This window comes from Carassius carassius, chromosome 33 (assembly GCF_963082965.1).
Source record: "Carassius carassius chromosome 33, fCarCar2.1, whole genome shotgun sequence".
NCBI classification, from domain to species: domain Eukaryota; kingdom Metazoa; phylum Chordata; class Actinopteri; order Cypriniformes; family Cyprinidae; genus Carassius; species Carassius carassius.
The window spans coordinates 27,188,814-27,212,584 of NC_081787.1; the positions used below are offsets into that span (position 1 = coordinate 27,188,814).

At 39.3% G+C, this 23,771-nt stretch overlaps 1 protein-coding gene across 1 annotated transcript in view; it reads right to left on the reverse strand.

Moving 5' to 3' along the window:
• LOC132114033 (alpha-1,3-mannosyl-glycoprotein 4-beta-N-acetylglucosaminyltransferase B-like) overlaps positions 1–12,425 on the reverse strand; it is a 141,217-nt gene extending 128,792 nt beyond the window's left edge. The window contains exon 1 of the mRNA XM_059522149.1: positions 12,164–12,425. Coding sequence (XP_059378132.1) covers positions 12,164–12,260 — 97 coding nt within the window. The 5' untranslated portion in view covers positions 12,261–12,425. The remainder of the gene's footprint in view (positions 1–12,163) is intronic.
• Positions 12,426–23,771: the final 11,346 nt, after the last annotated feature.

Below are 23,771 nucleotides of genomic sequence, written 5' to 3' on the forward strand. Positions count from 1 at the left end.
GCGAATTATCGGTACAACCCTCCCATCTATTCAAGAACTGTACTTATCCAGAGTGAGCAAAAGGGCTGTTAAAATCACTCTGGACCCCTCACATCCAGCACACTCCCTCTTTGAACTGTTGCCATCTGGTCGACGCTACAGAGCACTGAGCACCAGAACGACCAGACACAGGAACAGTTTCTTCCCTCAGGCAATCCATCTTATGAACAGCTGATAATAACTGTGGGACACACTACACTATTTATATTTATATACACTACACTTTTTATCCAACACACATACTTAGCGTACACGTAAATCTTTTGCACATAATATACATGTACATACATGGAACACACTATACTACTTATATTTATATTTATATACACATACACTTATTTATCCAAACACACATACTTAGCGTACAGTTACAATTTTTCCACATAATATACATGTACATACATAAATGCTCTTTTTAATATACCTGCCATACATTGTCAATTTGTATATTGTCAATCCTTACCCACCTATTTGTATTTTTTTGTATTTTTTATTCCTTATTGTGTTTTTTGTTCTGTCGCTGTTATGTTGCACTGCGGAGCTCTGTCACGAAAACAAATTCCTCGTATGTGTGAACATACCTGGCAATAAAGCTCATTCTGATTCTGATTCTGATTCTGATTCAACACTTTTGTTTTTGCCCCCATTTTTCATGAGCTGAACTCAAAGATCTAAGAATTTTACTGTGTGCACAAAAAACCAGTCAGTATCTGGTGTGACCACCATTTGCCTCACGAAGTGCAGCACATCTCCTTCACATAGAGTTGATCGGGTTGTTGATTGTGGTCTGTGGGATGTTGGTCCATTCCTCTTCAGTGGCTGTGTGAAGTTGCTGGATATTGTCAGGAACTGGAGCACGCTGTCATATACACCAATCCAGAGCATCCCAAACGTGCTCAATGGGTGACATGTCTGCGTATGCTGGCCATGCAAGAACTGGGATGTTTTCAGCTTCCAGGAATTGTGTATAGATCCTTGAAACATGGGGCTGTGCATTATCATGCTGCAACATGAGGTGATGATCGTGGATGAATGGCACAACAATGGGCCTCAGGATCTCGTCACGGTATCTCTGTGCATTCAAAATGCCATCTATGAAATGCACCTGTGTTCGTTGTCCATAACAAATGCCTGCTCATACCAGAAATTCTTTGGTTCAAACCGATTGTTGCAGCAGATGTCCGGTTGGCTGGTCTCAGATGATCTTGGAGGTGAAGATGCTGGATGTGGAGGTCCTGGGCTGGTGTGGTTACACGTGGTCTGTGGTTGTGAGGCCGGTTGGATGTACTGCCAAATTCTCTGAAACGCCTTTGAAGACGGCTTATGGTCGAGAAATGAACATTCAGTTCACAGGCAACAGCTCTGGTGGACATTCCTGCAGTCAGCATGTCAACTACATTGTGTCCAGCCTAAGACACACCTGTGCAATAATCATACTGTCTAATCAGCATCTTGATAAGCTTACCAAGATAAGTTTACCAATCTTGATAAGGTGGATGGATTATCTCAGCAAAGGAGAAGTGCTCACTAACACAGATTTAGACAGATTTGGGAACAATATTTGAGACTAGGGCTGGGCGATATATCGAATATTAGCGATAACATCGGAATAATTTTGACGACGATGTACAATTTGAATATATCGGGAATATCGAATATTTCAAATTCAAGCATACTTTCCCAAAAGAACGCGCCGAATGTCCAAAAAAGGAACCTGTAACTGCTGACTGCTCTACGCCCCTCTACTACGAGAGCTTTAATGATAGCGGTTGCCAGATAACAAGAGTTTAAATCTCCGAATCAGAGCTCCACTGTTACAAGGATACATTTTCTGCCCGGTGGTTGCTTATTTTAGGCAATCTGGCAACCATGCGCATGTGCTCACTCCTCATTGCGGAAGAGCCGCCGACGATCATCTGAAAACACTAACAAGCTGGAATTGAGCGATCTAATGAAAGCGTCGTTCAGCCGGTCTGTGTTCTGTCGTGAGATCTCAACTGTATTGTTTGCATTTGTGATCGCAAAATAAATGCACTTACTCGACCGCTGATGTTTGAATAGAGAAACATAGGCTAAGGCCATTTGGAATTACTATTGGGGAATTTCACTGATATGTTTACCAGTTTCCATAATATAGACAGAGAGAATGCAAAAGTCTTTGGTATTCATTTATATATATTTATATATAAGAGCTATGTGCTTCAGCAACTAGCTCCCCATCTAAGAGGGTTTTTAGTGTCAGTAGGACCATAGTTTCATGCCACAGAGCTTCTCTTAAAACCACAGACAGTTGACAGACTTGTGTTCTTAGCTTAAAAACTTGTTAAATTTTTTTAAATAAAATACTTATCCCAGTTGCATAGTTTAAATTGTGAATTGCATGCACTAAAAAGAAGAATGCACTTTCTGTAACTGTTACTTAATTTGCACTGCTTCAGTTACATATAGGCCTACATGTATTCATTTAATAAAAAGCAGTAAGTGATCTCTTGGTCTAGATTTTTTAACTGCTTAAATTAGCTGTTTAATCTAAATAGTTTTTTTTTTTTTAATGGGCAAAAGAAAATCATGTTTTATTTTTTATTATTTAAATGCAAATGCAAACATATCGAGATATATATCGAATATCGTAAAACTTTTGACAATATCGAGATATCATTTTTTTTGTATATCGCCCAGCCCTATTTGAGACAAATAGGCCTTTTGTGTGCTTAGAAAAAGTCTTAGATCTTTGAGTCCAGCTCATGAAAAAGTTAACACTTTACAATTAGGTTCCGTTTGTAAACATGAACTAACAAGGAAAAATACTTCTAAAGCATTTATTAATCTTAATGCTAATTTCAACAGTTAAGAGTGTGTCAATGAATTTAATTAGAGTGAAAAAAAAATAGTGTTTTTATTTAGTAAAAACAAACAAACAAAAAACACACTGAAAAGGAATCTCATACAAAATCACACATACAAATACAAGTATGCATAATATTATTATTTTTTATTATTAATAGACCTGAGCTAACATGAACTAATAATGAACAGTTGTATTTAAATTAACTAATGTTAAAAAGAATTAATACATACAGTAACTAATGTGATGCTCATTGTTAGTTAATGCATTAACTAATGTTAACTAATGGGACCTTAGTGTAAAGTTTTACCATTAATGGGGGCTTTTTCACTTTTTCAACTTTAGTTACTTTGTAATGTTGCTGTTTGCGCAGTAAAAAGATCTGTGCAAAAGGAGACATTTTATTTAACAGACATCACTTTTCAAAAACTACAACGAACGACTCGTTTGGACTACAACGCATATTTTCCGGGATTTGTGATATCACAAATACCGACGAATGGGACGAGACCTGTTTGAGCTGCTCTAGAGAAGACAACGAGTGTTATCACTGTCAGAGCTTTCCCAAGGCAGACAAACTTAGAGTGGTTACAATCATCCGGGTTTAAATCCCACTCAAATTGATTTAATTTTGATGCAATAATATTTACACTGAAGCTGGCAGGCGGCTATGATAAGGGGCATGACATTTCCTGACCAGGAGGCGAGTGGAGCCAATTACAACACACACTGGCCCAGCTAACCAATCTCAGCACAGACTGGCCCAGCTAACCAATCACAACACACACTGGCCCAGCTAACCAATCACAACACACACTGGCCCAGCTAACCAATCACAACACACACTGGCCCAGCTAACCAATCTCAGCACAGACTGGCCCAGCTAACCAATCACAACACGCACTGGCCCAGCTAACCAATCTCAGCACAGACTGGCCCAGCTAACCAATCACAACACACACTGGCCCAGCTAACCAATCACAACACACACTGGCCCAGCTAACCAATCACAACACACACTGGCCCAGCTAACCAATCACAACACACACTGGCCCAGCTAACCAATCACAACACACACTGGCCCAGCTAACCAATCTCAGCACAGACTGGCCCAGCTAACCAATCACAACACACACTGGCCCAGCTAACCAATCACAACACACACTGGCCCAGCTAACCAATCACAACACACACTGGCCCAGCTAACCAATCACAACACACACTGGCCCAGCTAACCAATCTCAGCACAGACTGGCCCAGCTAACCAATCTCAGCACAGACTGGCCCAGCTAACCAATCACAACACACACTGGCCCAGCTAACCAATCTCAGCACAGACTGGCCCAGCTAACCAATCACAACACACACTGGCCCAGCTGACCAATCACAGCACAGACTGGCCCAGCTGACCAATCACAACACACACTGGCCCAGCTAACAATCACAACACACACTGGCCCAGCTAACCAATCACAACACACACTGGCCCAGCTAACCAATCACAACACACACTGGCCCAGCTAACCAATCACAACACACACTGGCCCAGCTAACCAATCACAACACACACTGGCCCAGCTAACCAATCACAACACACACTGGCCCAGCTAACCAATCACAACACACACTGGCCCAGCTAACCAATCACAACACACACTGGCCCAGCTAACCAATCTCAGCACAGACTGGCCCAGCTAACCAATCACAACACACACTGGCCCAGCTAACCAATCACAACACACACTGGCCCAGCTAACCAATCACAACACACACTGGCCCAGCTAACCAATCACAACGCACACTGGCCCAGCTAACCAATCACAACACACACTGGCCCAGCTAACCAATCTCAGCACAGACTGGCCCAGCTAACCAATCACAACACACACTGGCCCAGCTAACCAATCACAACACACACTGGCCCAGCTAACCAATCTCAGCACAGACTGGCCCAGCTAACCAATCACAACACACACTGGCCCAGCTGACCAATCACAGCACAGACTGGCCCAGCTGACCAATCACAGCACACACTGGCCCAGCTAACCAATCACAACACACACTGGCCCAGCTAACCAATCACAACACACACTGGCCCAGCTAACCAATCACAGCACACACTGGCCCAGCTAACCAATCACAACACACACTGGCCCAGCTAACCAATCACAACACACACTGGGCCAGCTAACCAATCACAACACACACTGGCCCAGCTAACCAATCACAGCACGGACTGGCCCAGCTAACCAATCACAGCACACACTGGCCCAGCTAACCAATCACAACACACACTGGCCCAGCTAACCAATCACAGCACAGACTGGCCCAGCTAACCAATCACAGCACAGACTGGCCCAGCTAACCAATCACAGCACATTTCGTAAAAGAGCACAATAAGACCCCTTTAATATTAACAATTCACCAATTCTAGTCTCTTAGTGATCTGATCACTGTGGTTAAAAAGGTTAAAGTCTGTTCCGCACACAGAGTTATCACGTCTACAGAATGTGACAGGGAATATTGTCATATGGTCACATTTTTATACTGCTTTTTGTTTGTTTTTTTACATTTAAGAATAGAGCCATGCAATGGTCAACTGATACACTGATATACAATTATTTATAATACATATTGCATCTATACAGCATGTCACAGTGACACTGCAGTAGTCAGCTGCGTTGATAATAACAGGAGACTTCTCGTTTTGCATTGTTACTTCTCATCAAAGAAGCAGGATGGTGGTTGTCTTGTAAACATCTGCAAGAAAGATTTGCTCCACAGTGAAATAGAAGTAAACGTTGAATGCACATGGGGTGCACACACCTGCGTTTCTCCAAATGGAAATAACAGCTAAAACATCAGTCACATTAGTTATAAATGACCTTGGTTCTCAATCCAGTCTCTGTGTGTGTGTGTGTGTGTGTGTGTGTGTGTGTGTGTGTGTGTGTCGGTGTGGACCTAAACCTCAATACACACCAACTGCAAGGGGACTAGAAGCCACTAGAAGGCATGCCTGCAACCTTTAGTCAAAAAAGCCTAACAGCTAATGCTTACGTTTCCACTTTGGCAGTCCGTGGGAAAGGAAACCAGAGCCCGTTTTTTTTTTTTTTATGGATGTCAATGGAGAAGTGGCATCACTCCACTGAATAAACAGATTTTTAGAAGAAACAGTTTATAATTTAATGAATCGACAACCTATCAGATAATCTTTAACATGTTTTACACTAAACAGTATTTTGGTTTGAACTATTTTTAGAGTTTACACTGAAAAAAATATATTGTTTCATAAGAGACGTCACTGACTTTTTGCAACAGTACAGCATTTCTCATTCATTCAAATGAAGATTTAAGTATGTGTGTGTGTGTGTGTGTGTGTGTCGTGTTTGCAAGTGCTGTCAGGAGAGAGGGTGGCTTGCATAATGTAGCTTTTGGCAGAGTGCCACGTAATATAATGAGGGAAAGAAAAGGGCTACATGAGCTGCATCACTGGGGCTAAATTAAGAGAGACAAGACTATTCCTGCCTACGGGCACATCCCCTGATACACACACACACACACACACAGAACATATGCCTTCACAGATCATCACAATGTCACAACACACAGACTGTGTGATACAGTGTGAAAGTAAACCCCTCTTTGATGCATTAAACTGAACATTGATAATGCTACAAAAGATTTATGTTTCAAATAAACACTGTTCTTGTGAACTTCTTGACAAAATGTTTTTTTTTTACATATGATTTTCACACAACTATGAAGCAGCACAACAGTTTTCAACATTGATAATAATCAGAAATGTTTCTTGAGCAGCAAATCAGAATATCTGAATGATTTCTGAAGGATCAAACAATGCTGACTGGAGTAATGATGCTAAAAATTCAGCTTTGCATCAAAAAAAAAAGAAAAAAGTAGAAGTCCACCAATAGAAATACAATAAGACAATGCATCCTTTTTATTCCAGAGGCTGTCTGTCGTCAAGCAGAAGTCTAAACCTTCATCAGCATTCATAGCGAATTGATCAGAGCTTTCTCAGAATTTGTGGCTTTGGATGAATTAAATATTTAGATGGGCTTCAGTCAGTTGGATTGAGCACTGGCTCTCTTTTCAGCTGGGCCTCTATTGAGGGAGGGTTTCAAGTAGTCTAGAGCCACTTCAGCCCTAAATAATTCAAGTCTTTCCAAAGGTCCAAGACTCACACAGCAAATCTGGATTAAGCACAAACAATACCCACCAAAACAGTGAAACAAGACTAGCACTCCAGTTAACAAACTACAAACTCACTCAAGAAAACACAATGCTAAAATCAAGGGAATCATTTCTTTATTAGTCACTCATTGTGTTAATCTATTACTATAAAAGTGTACTAAGTAACTACTTCATACATCAGGGAAAGCAGACTGCTCTTGCACATGGTTATTTTGTTTGTTACATTTACTCTGGCAACAGAGTCTCAAGCCCTTGGGGCCACAGAATGGAGCCGCTATGACAAAACTCTCTAAGAAACCGTACGCTGGGTTTAAAGCATTTAAACAAGTAGACTAAACATTGCTGCTTAACTTGACCTGTGTTCATGCTACAGACTTTCTGATGGTTGAGAGTACAGACTAAAGGATAGACTAAAGACCAGGATATCAGGGACATATTTTCCAACATGACTAGACTAGTTTTGACTATAAAAAGGAAAGGAATTAAATAATACCCGATACATTAGTCAAACTTGCATACAGCACTATAGAGTGCAACAGTTGGGTTCCAGAATTGAAACATATTGTTAATTGATCCTTTATTGTTTTGCTGAAGCCATCAGCCTGTATTGTTTCAACCCATTTAATAAAGAATCATCTGGACTATATTACCCATGATGCTCTATAGAAAATAACACCAATCAGACAGTCATGGCTTTTTAGTATCACTTATTTCTTAGAAAAACGACATGCCTTTTCTTTTAACAAGAGAGTTTTACTGCGTATTGCTATTCGAAAAATTTGTAGTGCAACACGCAAACCTTACGAATCGCTAAGAAAATGAAGCATGGCTCAAAAGTGGTCGATGTGTTAAAAAACACCCCAAACAGCAGCAGAGGAACAGAGTGTGATTGTGAACAACGTAAATAGCTTTCATCATCAAATAAAATGTCTCTGGTTCAAAAATAAATGTCAAATGAGTGAAAACTCAAACCAGCTCCCAATCATTCTGAGACAGCCTTAAGACAAAGAGACAAATTAACTGCCTTAACATCGGAAGAAACACCTCCTTGAATGGCATTTCCTTTAATACTATGCTTTGCTTTTACCTTTTAAATTCTGTTGATGAAGTGTGTGATCTATGCCTCTCCTCGACTGAAATAATGACCTCGACTACTCTATTCTATTTGACTTTTTCTATATGAATCAAATTGTGATTTAATAAAAATGTGTCATCAAAAATGGTGGAGATCAAATGACGCAGAAGTACATCATCATGCAACAATGACATTTATCTCAAAATGTCTTCAAGTTAAGTCCAACTTTTATTTTGGCAGGTTGGAGTTTCAGTGTATCTGATAATAGTTTTCATCTAAAGATATGGTGAAATGCTGGTGAAGTGACTCTCAGAGCAGTTCATGTCTTCGTGTCCTGATACATGTGAAAACACCACAAGAGTCACGAGAGCTTCAGTATCATGTAGCAGATGAAACTGTTGCACTCATTCAAACAGAAACATGCAGAACATGTAGACTTCATATATAAATACTTTTTGCTCTAATATTCATTGCCACTTGTCCATATTCCAATTTGATTCATTGTACAGCCCTACTTTCAATGTATTCACTTTAAATTTTGTCACATGATGCTTTTTTATGATTGAAATCATTGTGCCCTATTTAAATACTGTACGTGCGAGAGACACACACCAATTGCGATGTGATTTTTTTTTTACCAAACTAGACTTGCTTCAGGAAGGGAGTGTGAACCTAAACCTCAAAAACTAAATGGGGGACATTTAATACCAGAAAAGTACTGTTGTAAATACAACTTAACCACTGATTTCTAGTTGTGTCCTCTTTTGGAAGACCAAACAAAGTAGCTTCGCTTTCACAACGAAACACACAGCGACTTCAAGACAACAATACTACAGCGAGAATCAAAGCTATGCCTTCTTTCCTTGCGTGAACATTTAGCCGGTGTTATGCAGATCTTTCCACATAGTGACATAGAGATGTGGGGGTGTGTTTAAACTAGGCATTTAGGAGGTCTTAACTTAAAGAATAAAGAATAAAGAATAACTCTTTTGCAACTTTACAGATCTTCTTCATGCACCAAGAGCTTGTAACACTCCAAAGAGAAAGGAAAAACTGAAATCGCATCATATGACCCCTTCAAGACTAGCTCTAAGACTTAAGATTGCTCAGATTCCTTGCCTCATCTCTGCTGGGAGGATTCTGGGAAACCGGGGAGTATCACTGAGGTATCACATCAGCTCAAGAAGGAATGAAAAGCAATGTGATACATGCTCTAGTAAGCAACCAATAGAAAGAAAAGAGACTAAACAAGAAGTAAATGGAGAGAGGTCAAGCCAGATCTTTATCTCTTTCAGGATGCAGATAATAAGAGCTTTCTCTCCAGCTCTCTGGAAAAGCTTTGACCTGGACCGAACAGATCTCATGTGTGCACCGTGGTCACTGTCACTCAGCCTCTTCACAAATACTCCAGGCTTAAAGGAACAGTTCACGGAATAACAACAACACTTTTATCACTTCTTCATGTACTCCAAACATGTATGACATTCATTCCTCCACTGAACAACAACACAATATTTAGCAGAATGTTCTCAGTGCTCTTTTATAATAAAAAATAAATGATTTTCATTTCTGAAAGGCTCTGCAAGGCTAGTCATAAGACATGAAAAACTGAGGTGTAAGTCCTGTAATTATAAAGGGTAAATGATGTGTGTCTTGAGGGCTGAGCAGGCATGCCTGCACAGGTACAGGATGTTTGTGTTTTAATTCTTCCAGCTCCAACACATGCATACAACGGCTACCTGACAATAAGCTTACAGCTCTTCTGTTAACAAAATACATGCAAAGAGTGCCCTTACTGTATGTGCACCAATAATAAAAAACTAAAAAAAAACTGTGATGTACAAAAATGTATAATTTGTTTATTTTATGCTCTCGTTTGGTTGTGGATGTCTTAATGTTCTCTAATGTGTGTCTGTGAGTGTTTAATTTTTGCCAATAAACATATAGTTATTCTGTTTATATTCATCCTACGAAAATAATTTCTTAGTTCTTCCGCCTTTGCAGATTTAAATAATAATAATAAAAGAAAAAATTACAACGGAAATAAAGCCTATTTCTATAACCATTATGCTTTTTAATTTATTTATTTTACATAAGCATGTTTACCCTTCTACTTTCATTACTTAATAAAAAAATCCTCCTGTGAGGACTGAATGCTGTTTTGTTATTATATAAATCCAAAACAAACACTACAATAGGTTTATGTATTATGTAATTTTATTTATTTTCTTATGCATTGCATTGTGTAGCAGTAGAGTAGCCCAAAAGGACTAATTTTAATAAAACAATATATTTAACATTTTTAAACCTATTCCGATACTACGATGAGTGGTGTGTCTATTGTAACGGAAACCTTTGAGGTCAGCATTTGGGATGAGCCCATTCAGAGAGAAGACTCAGCGGTTGAATGTTTTAGGGTAGAAATATGACCAACATGATATGGACTATCAGCCATGTAGCAGCATACACACACACACACACACACACACACACACACAACATCAGGGTGCTGAAGGTTCTTCTAACAAGACAATATTTAAAAGTCCAAATCACTTCAACTGGAAAAAGGAGTGGACAAACTCAGAGACTTCCAAAACTCAAACTCTCCACAGTATGCTGATACAGACAACCCATCTATTACTGTACAAGCTCATTTCCAGATGCACGTTATACAGTACTGCATGTGTCAAGCTTTGTGTGGCTTTCCACAGAAGCAATGTAAATAACAACAAACCACTAAAATGCACTACATTTGAATAATGTTTGGGAACAGAATAGATGCATGGCTTCTATGGATGAGATGAGCAAAAACAGATGTTCATAATGACAAGAGCACAGGAAGTTATGGACATGTTCAAGTGCTGGAGCGAGAAAAAAAAACTATTTAGGAGGGCTCAGTTACAGTATTGTACATCAGTCGATTAACAGGTTTGTTTCCAGTGAAACGAACACAAATGGAAGGTTTGAGTCACATAAACAGCTATACTAGAGTTTTTTGCTGTGTTGCACTTGACAAAAGCAATTAGCCCGAGTACATCTCTATAGAGTCTGCACTCATGTACTGTGTTTCGCACACTGGTGTTACCTTGAAGCTTAATGAATGAATATGGATTGACAGAGCATATATATAGGGCTTGAATAGGATTTATAACTGGCAAAAGTGGAAAAGGCCAACTGAGCAATTTTGCACTACACAAACATCATACCCACTTCTCATATTTCACTAACGTCACATACTGAAGATATGAGCTGCCTTCTACAGAGATATCATGAGATCTCAATCACCAAGATGTAAACAGGAAAAGACTCATCATGTCCGAGCAAGAACGCAAATATCAAGATTCAAACGCATCTATCCTCCTCCATCATTCAAACATGTAGTTACAAACAGGCTCAGACTCAAAGGAACCTCCGAGCACCCCAGGAAGCACCAAGTGTGTTCAAAACATTTGCTAGACAAAAAAGAAAACTGGCTGAAACAGCATCAAATAAGGGTTTAGGTTCCTTGTTTTAGAAAGTGCATTTGTAAAAACCTTCAAACCCCAAAAGAAAGCAGCATCTCAGCAGAAAATGCTTATTTGGCTAGCAGTGCTTCTTAATGTACCTGTAAATAGCGAAATAAAACATAGGCTAGGTAATATATATATATATATATATATATATATATATATATATATATATATATATATATATATATATATATATATATATATATATATATATATATATATATATGCTGCTGTCTTTGTGTTTCAGGAAACATCAACAGGCCTCTTTGACAGTTTGAAGAGCAGCTGAAGACAGAAGGTGCACGAGCACAGTCAAGTCAAGCAGCAGCGTTGCATTGAACAGCTGTTCAGTGATCTGCAGCTCCAGCGCTTCAGTGCCGCATTTGAATGCATGACAGAATGCAAGAGAAGCAGTTCGTTTCCACGGATGATGAAGATGATGCGTTCGGACAGAACACGCGCCTCCAGCACGCAGCGTCTTACCTTTGGAATTGCTGAATGCGGTGTACCAGGACAACGATATAAGCCCACATAACCCGAATAGTAAGACTGTTAGGAAGGTGCCATTTCTGAGCCTCATCTCCGGGTCCGCACCGGTATCATGTCCGAACCGAACCGTGTGCTCGAGCGCGTCTGACGTGCGCAGCTGCGGTGCGTTAATGACAGCGCGCGCACATGAGAGATGAGAGGGAGGGCGAGAACACGAGAGACTGTGTACAGGCAGATGCCGTGTATACAGCAGGGTGTGTGTGTGTGTGTGTGTGTGTGTGTGTGCGTGAGAGAGAGAGAGAGAGAGAGCGTGCGTGCGTGTGTTCGGTGCACGGTGTTTTGTTGGACGGGCTCGTGCAGGCGGTGCAGCTGCTCCTCCGTGCGGCCGAAAACAAACACATTGTCTCGTTTTGAAACAGCAGTTTGTTAACAAGATCTCAGGAAGCACACAGTCCTGGTGTAGGTTCAGATTTTTTTTTTCTCGTACTAAATTTACATGAAATTAGTGTGGGGAAAAAAATCATTAACCTCTTATTATTAATATTATTTACATTTTCTGTGTATGTGACCCTGTCTGTGAAAACCCAGCTAAAATGAATGGTTGAAGTCAAACTCTGATTCTTGTTGTTAGATTTTGAGACTTTAGTCTGTATTTCACAGAGAGGGTCACATATGCTTTACCCTAAAACAGCAGTAATATATAACATATCTAAAGCTTAAATAATGCTACATTTTTAAAAGAAGTAAATAAGTGTTTTTTGTTGTTGTTGTTGTTATCTAGCACTGCATAAATGTAAATGAATTTAATGTAAATATGTCAAGAATGATCTTTTACAGTAAATGTACAGAGAAATAATCATTCTGTTTAAGATACATTAGAAGGATGGATGGACTGACAAAAGCTTATCTAAAAAATTATATAGTGCTCTTGACTTCTGTTCTTTAGTAGATTATTGTACATATTATCCACATAAATATACTTCTTAAGGAGAAGGGAGTGATGGATTAATGTGAATATATTTATTACAGGAACAGTTAATATCCAGTTATGCCTCACTCATGCCTGTAGATAATTAATCACATCTGTGGGATGTTTCAGCAAGTGATTGTTTAATTGAAGGCTCTGGAGATGATTCAGGCCTCTGATTGTCCAGCTTCATCTCTTCTAGGGTTTTGACTGTTGAAGTTCTGCCAAACTGTTAATGTCTGAGTGGCAGAGTGTTGTGCCGATATGCACAGTGCATATTGACTAAGAAAAAGTAGATTCTGTGACAGAAGCATCTACACTGGGTAATCATTAGGTGTCTCTTTTGTTTTTGTTTTTTTGGCAAATCAAACTGCTGATAGTTAGGCTTTTGAAGCCCTTTGGAGAACCTAGGCACATTTCTAATGTCTGTTCCTAGAGGAGGCTAAAAAATGGGCCCCAACAGGGACTCAAGACTGTCAATCTCTCTTGCATTAAACACATCAACAAGAACATTTTGCAGCCTTTGAAATACTGATTTAAGTTCCCTGGAGCACATTTGAGACCACATCAGGTGTCATGGAGAGGATCTCCAGAGCACTAGTGTGGCAGCAATCTAAAAAAAACAAAATTGTGCCTAGGGAATATAAGCCTCTTTACATTTACATTTAATCATTCAGCAAACACTTTTATCTGAAGCAACTTACAAATGAGGAAAAAAATAAAATATAAATGAAGAGCAACAATAAGTAACTAAGTCTAATGTTAAAAAAAACAGTAGATAGAGCAGGAAAAGAATAGAGTAATCTTGTGTTAAATGGTCAGGGGGTTTTGTAATAAATAAAAAGAAAATAAGCATATAGAATAGAAAAGGAGGTTAAGTGAAAACTCTTGAGTATGTTAAGCCTGAAATGAGGGAAACTCTAGGTTTTCTGTTTCAGAATGGGAGGTTTGTCAAACCTGAGAAAGCAGGGTAAGTCAAGCCCGTTTCTGAAAGAGAGCTAACTTATACTCAGAGTCAGTTACCGTAGTAACTTACTCTATGAACCTAACCTGGTCAGGAGCAGGTTTTCTTCGGTAAACCCAGAGTTTCTTTTGGTCTCCTCCCCATTTTTAAACACTTCTTTGATGCACGCTGGAAAAATGCTCTTCTTACTGAGTGTTTTTTCAAATGTATCTGACAGTATAAAGTATAACTAGCATCTAATTATTATTTACACTTAGTCTGTCTGTTTTACATGGTCAATAGAATATATCACGATTTTCACTGTACATTTTTTTCTGTAAATAGCATCTAGAGCTACTTGCGCTTAGCCTACTGTAAATAGGATCTATGGCTAAGAGAGTATGTTAATTCCAATTAGTGTAAATAGCCACTGCTGTATTTTTCTTACTCTATTGGCAGATCATTTGTAAAATTAGAAAATTGCACTTAAAATATTATTATTAAAATGATTATTTTATATATAATTTTTTTTTTTGCCCATGAGATACCATAAAATGATTAGCTATTAGTTCATTAATCTAACGTTCTGCCAGTTTTCACCTGTGATATTATAACACTGAGAAGAATTACACGCTATTACACGCTTATCTCAGAGTCAGTCAATTCAGAGTTGATTAAACCAACTCATTTCAGCTGTTCTGTAACCGAAAACTCAGAGTTTCCCATCTCAGGGTAAGTCAACTCAGAGTTCAAGTTTAAACTCAGAGTTGGTGGAACCTCCTTAGTGGAACGGGCCCCAGATGGCGTCTCATCACACCTGACAAGCTACTGTAGAAAACTGCTTTAATGCCTGTTAAATAAAGAAAAGAAAAAAAGAAAAGCCTGACATAACCATCCATGTACAATTGCGAGACCCTACAGTTTAACTAAAAACGGTAAACAAGGCAGAAATATTCATGTGTTTAATATTTAATAGTTCACCAATTAAACATTAAAACTGTTATTGGCCTGGTGTCTGTAGGACAACTTGAATTGGTCAAGTAATTCATGTTCCTGGATCAACATCTTTTGATGATCCTGGATCCACATTATTATTGTCCAAGAATATACACTTAACCCAATCCCTACAGCAAAACCTAACCCTACCCATAATTTATTCCTAAAATCAGTCGGAAATGATAGCTGATTAACAATGGCGTAAAAGCACCTAACCCTGATTGTAAGCCTAAAACAGATATTTCCTGAGAAGTTATATATCAGTTCTGATTGGTTGCCTAACCCTAACCCTGGATCTGTTCGGCCAGTACGGAGCAACTAATAACACTGACGCCTTCTCCTTTCTAATTCTGAGTTGCACTTGTAACAAAATCTTCAGCGAATGCATACAGAAGGGCAGTCAGCCACCTCACAGTGAGTGCGTCCACGTGTAAGGAAAAGCATGACAGAAAGAATAACAGAGGAAAATGTGTGTTCTCCTTTGTCATGAATTCCTCTGTCTACCTCTGCTGTCCCAAACCATTCCCAGATAAGCCTCATTGTCCCGGCATTCAGTCTCTATTCTCCGTGAGGAGTCCCGTCCCTGGATAGCATATCCATGTGCTGCTCGAATGGGAGCGGATGGTGATCGGCCCACAGCAAAAGGCATGCTGCTTATCTGTAAAGGGCTCTTAAGTGTACTCTGCCGTGCCGGTTTATGTATGTTACCACCGACATGGTGTCCGTGCTAATCAACACATGATGCCCCCATACTTGTGTGAGGAAACTCCGTAGAGCTAAAAAGACCACTCTCAGCTCGAGGTGATTTATGTGTCACGTTCTCTCTGACTCTGTCCAGTAGCCCGAGGCCGGTACAGTGTTGCAGTGTGGCTCGCCTGCCCATTATCGACATGTCCGTCGTAACCACTTTCCGCCCTGTGACCAGACCCACCTTGGTGCCGCTTTGGTACCATTCAGGGTTCTGCCATGGTTTCAGCTCGTTCAAGCACCTGCGAGAGGTGCATCACAGTTACACTGGACAAACCATATGCACTTGCTTCAGTGTTTTAGCACACATGCTAATTTTCAACACCAGACCACGGGAGGCTTTTCAGAGAGCAAAAAATACAAAAATAAAATAACAATGCTAATAATAATAAATACTAGTAACAATGTTGACAATAAAAGTAATAATAACGGTACTAATAAAAAAGAAGATTCTTCAATTTATTGTATAATTTACATCATGACATGGAGGATCATAAAGCACAACTATAATAAATTTCATGTTTGAAGAAAGAATTACAATTCAGTCCCAAGCATTCCATGTTCACATTTAAGTTAAGTTCTAAACATTTAAAGTGCTCCCAAGATATGCACAAAAAATCCAAATTAGAATCAATAAGTAAATTCTGTAACTATATTCGATCATATGTTTCTTATATTTATATGTCCTTCCAATATTCCTTTAGTTTTAGTTTCAAAGTTCCAGATGATTCTTGCATGATTGACAGTTTGAAAAATCCTTGACTTCCTCCAATGTTGCTCGATTTATCGCTAGTCTTTTTGCCCTCATGGGACTCTGTCTTTGTTGACATGCATCCACTATAACATTTGGGCCGTCATGAGAATAACAGTCTGTAGCTGGTATACATGGATTATTAATATGAGGCATAAAACTCACCCCAGTGTCCATGTCAGTGATCCCGGACTGATTAAACACTACTGCCGTTGTTGCCACACCTGCTAGACAACTTTGCTCTGCACTCCCTTCTGAGGCCGGAGTTTGTAACTTTAACTGGTGTTCTAGTCCATCCGGCTCTCCCAGAGCACCTGTGGATTCCCAGCTACCCAGCTCCGCATCTCCAACAGCAATGGCTGGACTGGCCCGTCCACCCAGCTATTCCTCCCCTCGAGAATAATGCAGACGAGAACTCCCTCCGACCAGCCGACTCTCAAGGATAGCGCACGCTGCTCCACTGGAACAAACGCCATACAGCATGTAGTCATAGTGAGTTGCAAGGATGTTATAGAAGTTGTAACCGGCTGGAGTGTCACCGCAGGTGACACTGACTGCATCTGGTAGATTTCATTCACTGTTGGGAACCCGTGTAAAGACTGCAGCATAACCAAATCCCCCAAAATATAGTTGTGTTTTCTCTGATAAAATGCCCAATCGGTCAACGATAATGCAGTGAGCTTTTGCAACCAGAGTCCTTGGTGTATTGCAAGTGAGTAAAACAGACATCAACACTAGAACGCCACAGGTAATGAGGTACAGTCTGCTATTGCTTTTTTCATGTTTGCCCTTGCATTTACAGCTTTGTTTCATGATACCATGCTGCAAATTGTTAAAAGGCCAGATAATTACCTTAAGACTTAGGCAGGAAAGATTTAAAACAGCGATCTGCTGCATTTTCCTATATTATTCAGTCTACTTCATATACAGTAAGTAGACATTCAAAAGGCCCTTTTTACCGCCACAGGTACCGCCGCCGCGGCGTTGATAAAGTGCATTTGCAGCTTTTGTCCGTTGAGTGGCGCTTTAAACACAAGTTATCAAATAAGCGCATCAAAGCACATTTTCACAAATAGATGTCAGTTTTGCCTCGCTGATGTGTTACATTTGACTGCTTCAGTCACGGAAAATTAAAGAAAAACACTATAGTTTAAATATTTAATATATTTAATATTCACAGATGAAAGTTTGGTATTTGTGAAGTTATGTGCATTTCTTAGAACGAATTCAAGCAGGATAAATGTCAAGCCTATGCCTGAGTCTGTGCTTATATTTTCTAAGCTACATGGTATTAAACCATATTTTAGATTTGACACATTTAAAAGGTGTGCAGTATTATTCATATTATATTAATTATGTGTTATATTATTCAAAATAAATTGTGGTTTACTTTGCATTAAAAGTGGTAGCCTATTTTAGGGGGGTAGGCTACATGGATTAATATGCAAAATGTCAATATTTTAATATATTATGCCTATATTTTAATTTATATTTTAATTATAAATATATTGTTTCCTTTAATAAAACAACATTCATTTTTGTTATTCGTTACCTGTCCTTTATTTTGACATAACTTATTGGGAAAAAGACATTTGTCTGTAAACTGATTAAGAAATTGTTGCATGTTTAAACGTGAAGCACTGTTTAATTTCGTTCCCATTATTTAGGCCTAATTTGCCTAAAACAAGAAACGAATAAAATTAAACCTGAACGATTAAATCTTTGAAACTCTAAAGAATGGACGGATTAATAAAACGTGCTCACGATTAAACTCAAGTTCTCTCATTATAATCAACAAAATACACACGATGTAAAAAAAGACCATAAGTAATTGACAACTTAAGTGATTTTAAACGGAGCCTTCTTTACTTGCTTTTAAAGTTGGGCAATAGCATATTATTTTAGAAAAAAAATCTGATTTATGATTTAAACAGATTTTTAAATCAATATTCAAATGACAAAGAAATTTTACAAAACAAGTTTTAATTTAGTTTCTTTATCATTCATTTAGCAGTCAAATTTATAACTGCAACAAGATGATTAAAAAACAGTAATGTTATTACCTTGCTGGAAAGACTTTTATTTTTATTTATTTATTTATTTATTTATTTATTTAATACTAGCCCATCATGCATCTAACCATCCCATCAGCTTTAAGAGCTGTTAAGATTAAAACTGGCAGCTCAGCAGTGAGTCATGGACGGAGGACCTGTTAATATATTTTCTAGTTTATTTTCCATCTCATTATGCCGCTGGTTTATTTTTTATTTTTTTAGAACTTATTTGTAAATAGAGCAGACCAGAGATGGGACCAAGTCACACATGTGCAAGTCTCAAGTAAGTCTCAAGTCTTAACCTTCAAGTCTCAAGTAAGTCCCAAGTATTTTTTTCTTGGGCAAGTCAAGTCAAGTCAAGTCACAAGTTATGTCAAGTCAAGTCAAGTCAAGTCCTGTAGTAAGTCAAGTCAAGTCAAGTCAAGTCACAAGTTATGTCAAGTCAAGTCAAGTCAAGTCAAGTCCTGTAGTAAGTCAAGTCAAGTCCAAGTCAAGTCCTGTAGTAAGTCAAGTCAAGTCCAATCAAGTCCTGTAGTAAGTCAAGTCAAGTCAAGTCAAGTCACAAGTTATGTCAAGTCAAGTCAAGTCCAAGTCAAGTCCTGTAGTAAGTCAAGTCAAGTCCAAGTCAAGTCCTGTAGTAAGTCAAGTCAAGTCAAGTCAAGTCACAAGTTATGTCAAGTCAAGTCAAGTCAAGTCAAGTCAAGTCAAGTCCTGTAGTAAGTCAAGTCCAAGTCAAGTCAAGTCAAGTCAAGTCAAGTCCTGTAGTAAGTCAAGTCAAGTCCAAGTCAAGTCAAGTCACCTTATTATTGTAATTTTACCTGCAGAATCTGATCTTAAAAAAGTTAAAAGACAAGATATAAGTAACAGTAAATTAAAATAATTTGGATTTGCATTGTAAATACTCATGTTCAGTAAAATACATCATGGAATCAAACAAAATTGTAACTTCATAAAATTATTTATTTTTCACTTCTGCCAACAGAAATGTTTTACATTTTCAACATTGAGTCCATAAAACAAATAACAGCTAAACATCCAACAGACTCCTCTCTGAACACCCCCCTCTCTCTCTCTCAAACGACGTGACATGACATTCAGCCAAGTATGGTGACCCATACTCAGAATTCGTGCTCTGCATTTAACCCATCCAAAGTGCACACACACAGAGCAGTGAACACACACACACACACTATGAACACACACCCAGAGCAGTGGGCAGCCATTTATGCTGCAGCGCCCGGGGAGCAGTTGGGGGTTCGATGCCTTGCTCAAGGGCACCTAAGTCGTGGTATTGAAGGTGGAGAGAGAACTTTACATGCACGCACCCACAATTCCTGCCGGCCCGAGACTCGAACTCACAACCCTTCGATTGCAAGTCCGACTCTCTAACCATTAGGCCACGACTTTCCCTCAAACACAGTTTACATACAACATTAAACTTTCTTACATTTCTCCTCTCTCTCTCTCTCTCTCTCTCTCTCTCTCTCTCAAGTTCAAGTTGCTTTATTGGCATGACATTTGAGTTACAGTATTGCCAAATTTAGCATTTAGATACAGAATAAAATATGATTACAATAAAATACAATACAATAAAAATAGCAGCAGCAGATAATATTTCTAATATTAATAATAGTAATTATATACAATTAAGAATATAAAATAAAACAGTTGAATACAATAAATTATCCCTTTCGTATGGTGTGTATGGTGTATAAATATTTAGCAGCTATTGTGACTGCCGTCTCATTCTCTCCAAGTATATAGAGTAGTTTCTCTGAGTCATTTAGAGACAAGAATGAAGGATTCAAAGCTTCAAACTGTGGGAAGAATGTTTCTCTTGTAGTGCTGTATTTGGGAAGTGTTTTTCATCCTCTGTTTGATTCAGCTCACAGTGTTTGCCTCTCTTCTCTCGGTAGCCAGGATCTTTTATGACTACCAATCTCTATTTCCAAATCATGATCACTGAGTCGATATTTTGAAAGGATTTGTCTTTCTTTTAATTGCTTAAGTGATAAGTAATTTGCCAGTTTTGTGGTTCTGTTTAGGGCCGAATAACACTGGAGTTTGGTTTGGAGCTCAAATTCATTTTTTTTTTCATTTTTCATCATAATTATACTTCAGATTTTTGTCAATTAGTTTCTGAATGTTGGGGTTGTGATTGGAGTCAGACTCAGTTTGGGTTTCCTTCATCAGGTGAAGCACGAGTGTGTCTCTCTCTCTCTCTCTCTCTCTCTCACACACACACACACACACACAATCTCTCTCTCTCAGAGTACATCCGTAAGTCATTACCTCTATTACAAGGTATTGCACTTGCAAAATATAAGATTCGAGAGTCTTGTCTGCAAGCCAAGCACGATGTGGCCTATCCCACCATGTATGCGCCACCGGTATGCGCGCTCATAATGGAAGCAACGCGGTCGCGACGCGCACGCGGTCATGACAACGCGATTCTAAGCCTGCGCTCCAGCTGAGAAATCAATTTTATTTAAAAAAAATAATAATTTATATATTTTATATTCAAACTGAAAACATAATGTGATTAACACTCAAGTCATTCAAGTCATCGTGTCTCAAGTCAAGTCAAGTCCCGAGTCTTTAACTTCCAAGTCCGAGTCAAGTCTCAAGTATTTTATTTTTTGTCAAGTCAAGTCACAAGTCATAAGTCCCCATGTCTGGAGCAGACACTTTCTGTGTGTCTACCAGACACGAGAGTTGTCATCCATGCCCCACAGCGAAAAGTGTGTCTAATCTTGATGACATCACACTACAGTGTCAAATCATCTGAACGCAGTGTCAGATCATTTTGTCATTTCATTTCGTTGGGTGAAACATCTCTCTCACTCGCAGCAGAGTCTGTGAGCAGCAACAACTTCCCCTCCGCGCACACTGATACCAGAAACACGCTCCGCCTTCACTCAGTGAATAAAGTATTTCAGTATGTTTGAAATGTTATGTTCATAACGTAGCATATAAAATAATAATAATAAAAAAATAATAATAACAGGAGAGTTTCAAAGTGGCTTAAGCTATTTTGTGTAAACTATTTTCCCTATATCACATCCCAAACTAATAACATTGTAAGCATTAAATCTTTAATTCTGCTTTCTGCTGTGAAAATTTTGTTTGTCATGAAAATAACAGTACATCTTTGTCAGTTATTTTATCTAAACAGATCGATTAACTTCTTCAAGATTTCAAAATCAGATAGCATGCTGATAATGTAGTAGCACTGTAAGATTACACTTGTTTGAACGCATTATTGCGAAAGCGATTGAGTGTGAATCTGTTTAAATCATGCTTTACCCCGAAAATAATCAGTAAAAGAAACAGACAAACTCTTAACATCCCGCTCGACTCTTTTAGTCATTGTAACCTTCTGATCAAGCTATAGCTAAATATGTTTAGCATGAATTCTTGCTGAATATGCAGTTATATTATGGGCTGTTGGCATGAATTGTACTCGTGTTGGAGCGCTCTTGGAGCGAGTGAAAACCACAAAGCTCATATTCAAGTGTTTGTGCAAATAATAATAATGTGCATTAATGACAGGGAGGTGCCATCTCATCACTTTAATTTTTTCCTGATAATGAATTTATAATTTTTTAATTAACATAATATTGTGGTGTATCAAATACATTAAAAATATATCTACAGAAAGCTTGAAATGTTTTTTAAATGAAAATGAATTGTGTAATCTGTGAATGTTGCATTTCTCTCGTCGGAGAGAGCCAGCACTGTGAATTTCATCTTGCAGCCGACAAGAAAACATTTGTTTATTAATAAATAATTAAAATGTCTAATTTTCCACAATTATTAGGCTACTTCTGCATGTGCTTTGTTGCAAACTTAATGCACAAGGGTGCTGCACAAGATCCCGGGCCCTATACATAGGCAGTCCTAATGGGCCCCTCCCCCTTGAAAATATATATTCCAGACTTTTCCAGGGCCATCTCTTCCTTTGGGGCCCTGGTAATCAGTACTGGTTTTACCCCCAGTCCGACGCCCCTGTTAATGCATGTGCTTAAGCGCGGGATATATTAAGATTTGATTATGTAAATTTAATATAAACCTCTGATTAGTTGAATATAACAAACGAATGACTAGAACTAGAAAAATCTTACGTGGGGGCAGACCATTTTTTAGTCTAAAACCAAAACAACAGTCCTTTATAAACCAGTTCAGCAAGCGAAAGCCTCATAAGACATTGTCCATATGAAAGTGTTACGGATCACTCGGGAAGCTGAGGAGTAACAGAATGAAGATGTTTATTATACACAGACACAAGCAGAGGAGCAGGTAGTGATGAGTGACAATGAGGATGTATCCGTGAAGGTAGGGTGAAGACTTCTTGGAGGGACGGTGTGCCACACACACGCACACTTGGGGAACTGGGTCTTCGGAGAGAATCGCTGGAGAGAGTAGAAGAGGAGTTAGTCCTTATAGTAAGCATACAGGAATGATCTTGTCGCGAACCTGACCGGACAATGTTTGAGTGCGTGTGTGTGGCTTTTATGGTGCTGCGGTGATAGGTTGGTGATGAGGATCAGGTGGATGTGATTTAGAACTCCGGTGAGGGTGTGTGTTGTGATTGTGTGGAGGTGGAACATGGCGTGTTTGTAACAGTACCCCCCTCCCCACAGCCCGCTCCTGAGGGCCGGGGACCCCGACGACGTGGTGGGCGTCCTCTTTCCCTGGGAGATGGTCGGTTGGGATGATTGGAGTGGAAGGTATAGAGTAAGGTGGGATCCAGGATGTCGTTGCGTGGGACCCAGGAACGTTCCTCTGGACCGTAACCTTCCCAGTCCACTAGGTATTCCAGCTGCTCACCACGCCGCTGGGAGTCCAGGATGTCCTTGACTGTGTAGGCCGCGCCGTCATCTAGGAGGAGAGGAGGGGGGGCTTCGCCTTTGCCAGGTTCTGTGGAGGGAGAGACAGAAGGATGGTGAGTTTTAAGGAGTGACACATGGAATGTGGGGTGAATCCGGTACTCGGGGGGAAGCTGGAGTTTGTAAGTGACCGGATTGATCTGCTGGGTGATGGTGAATGGGCCTATGAATCTGGGACTGAGCTTGCGGCAGGGTAGATGCAGGCTGATGTCCCGGGTGGACAGCCAGACCTTCTGACCGGGTAGTTCCCTTTGG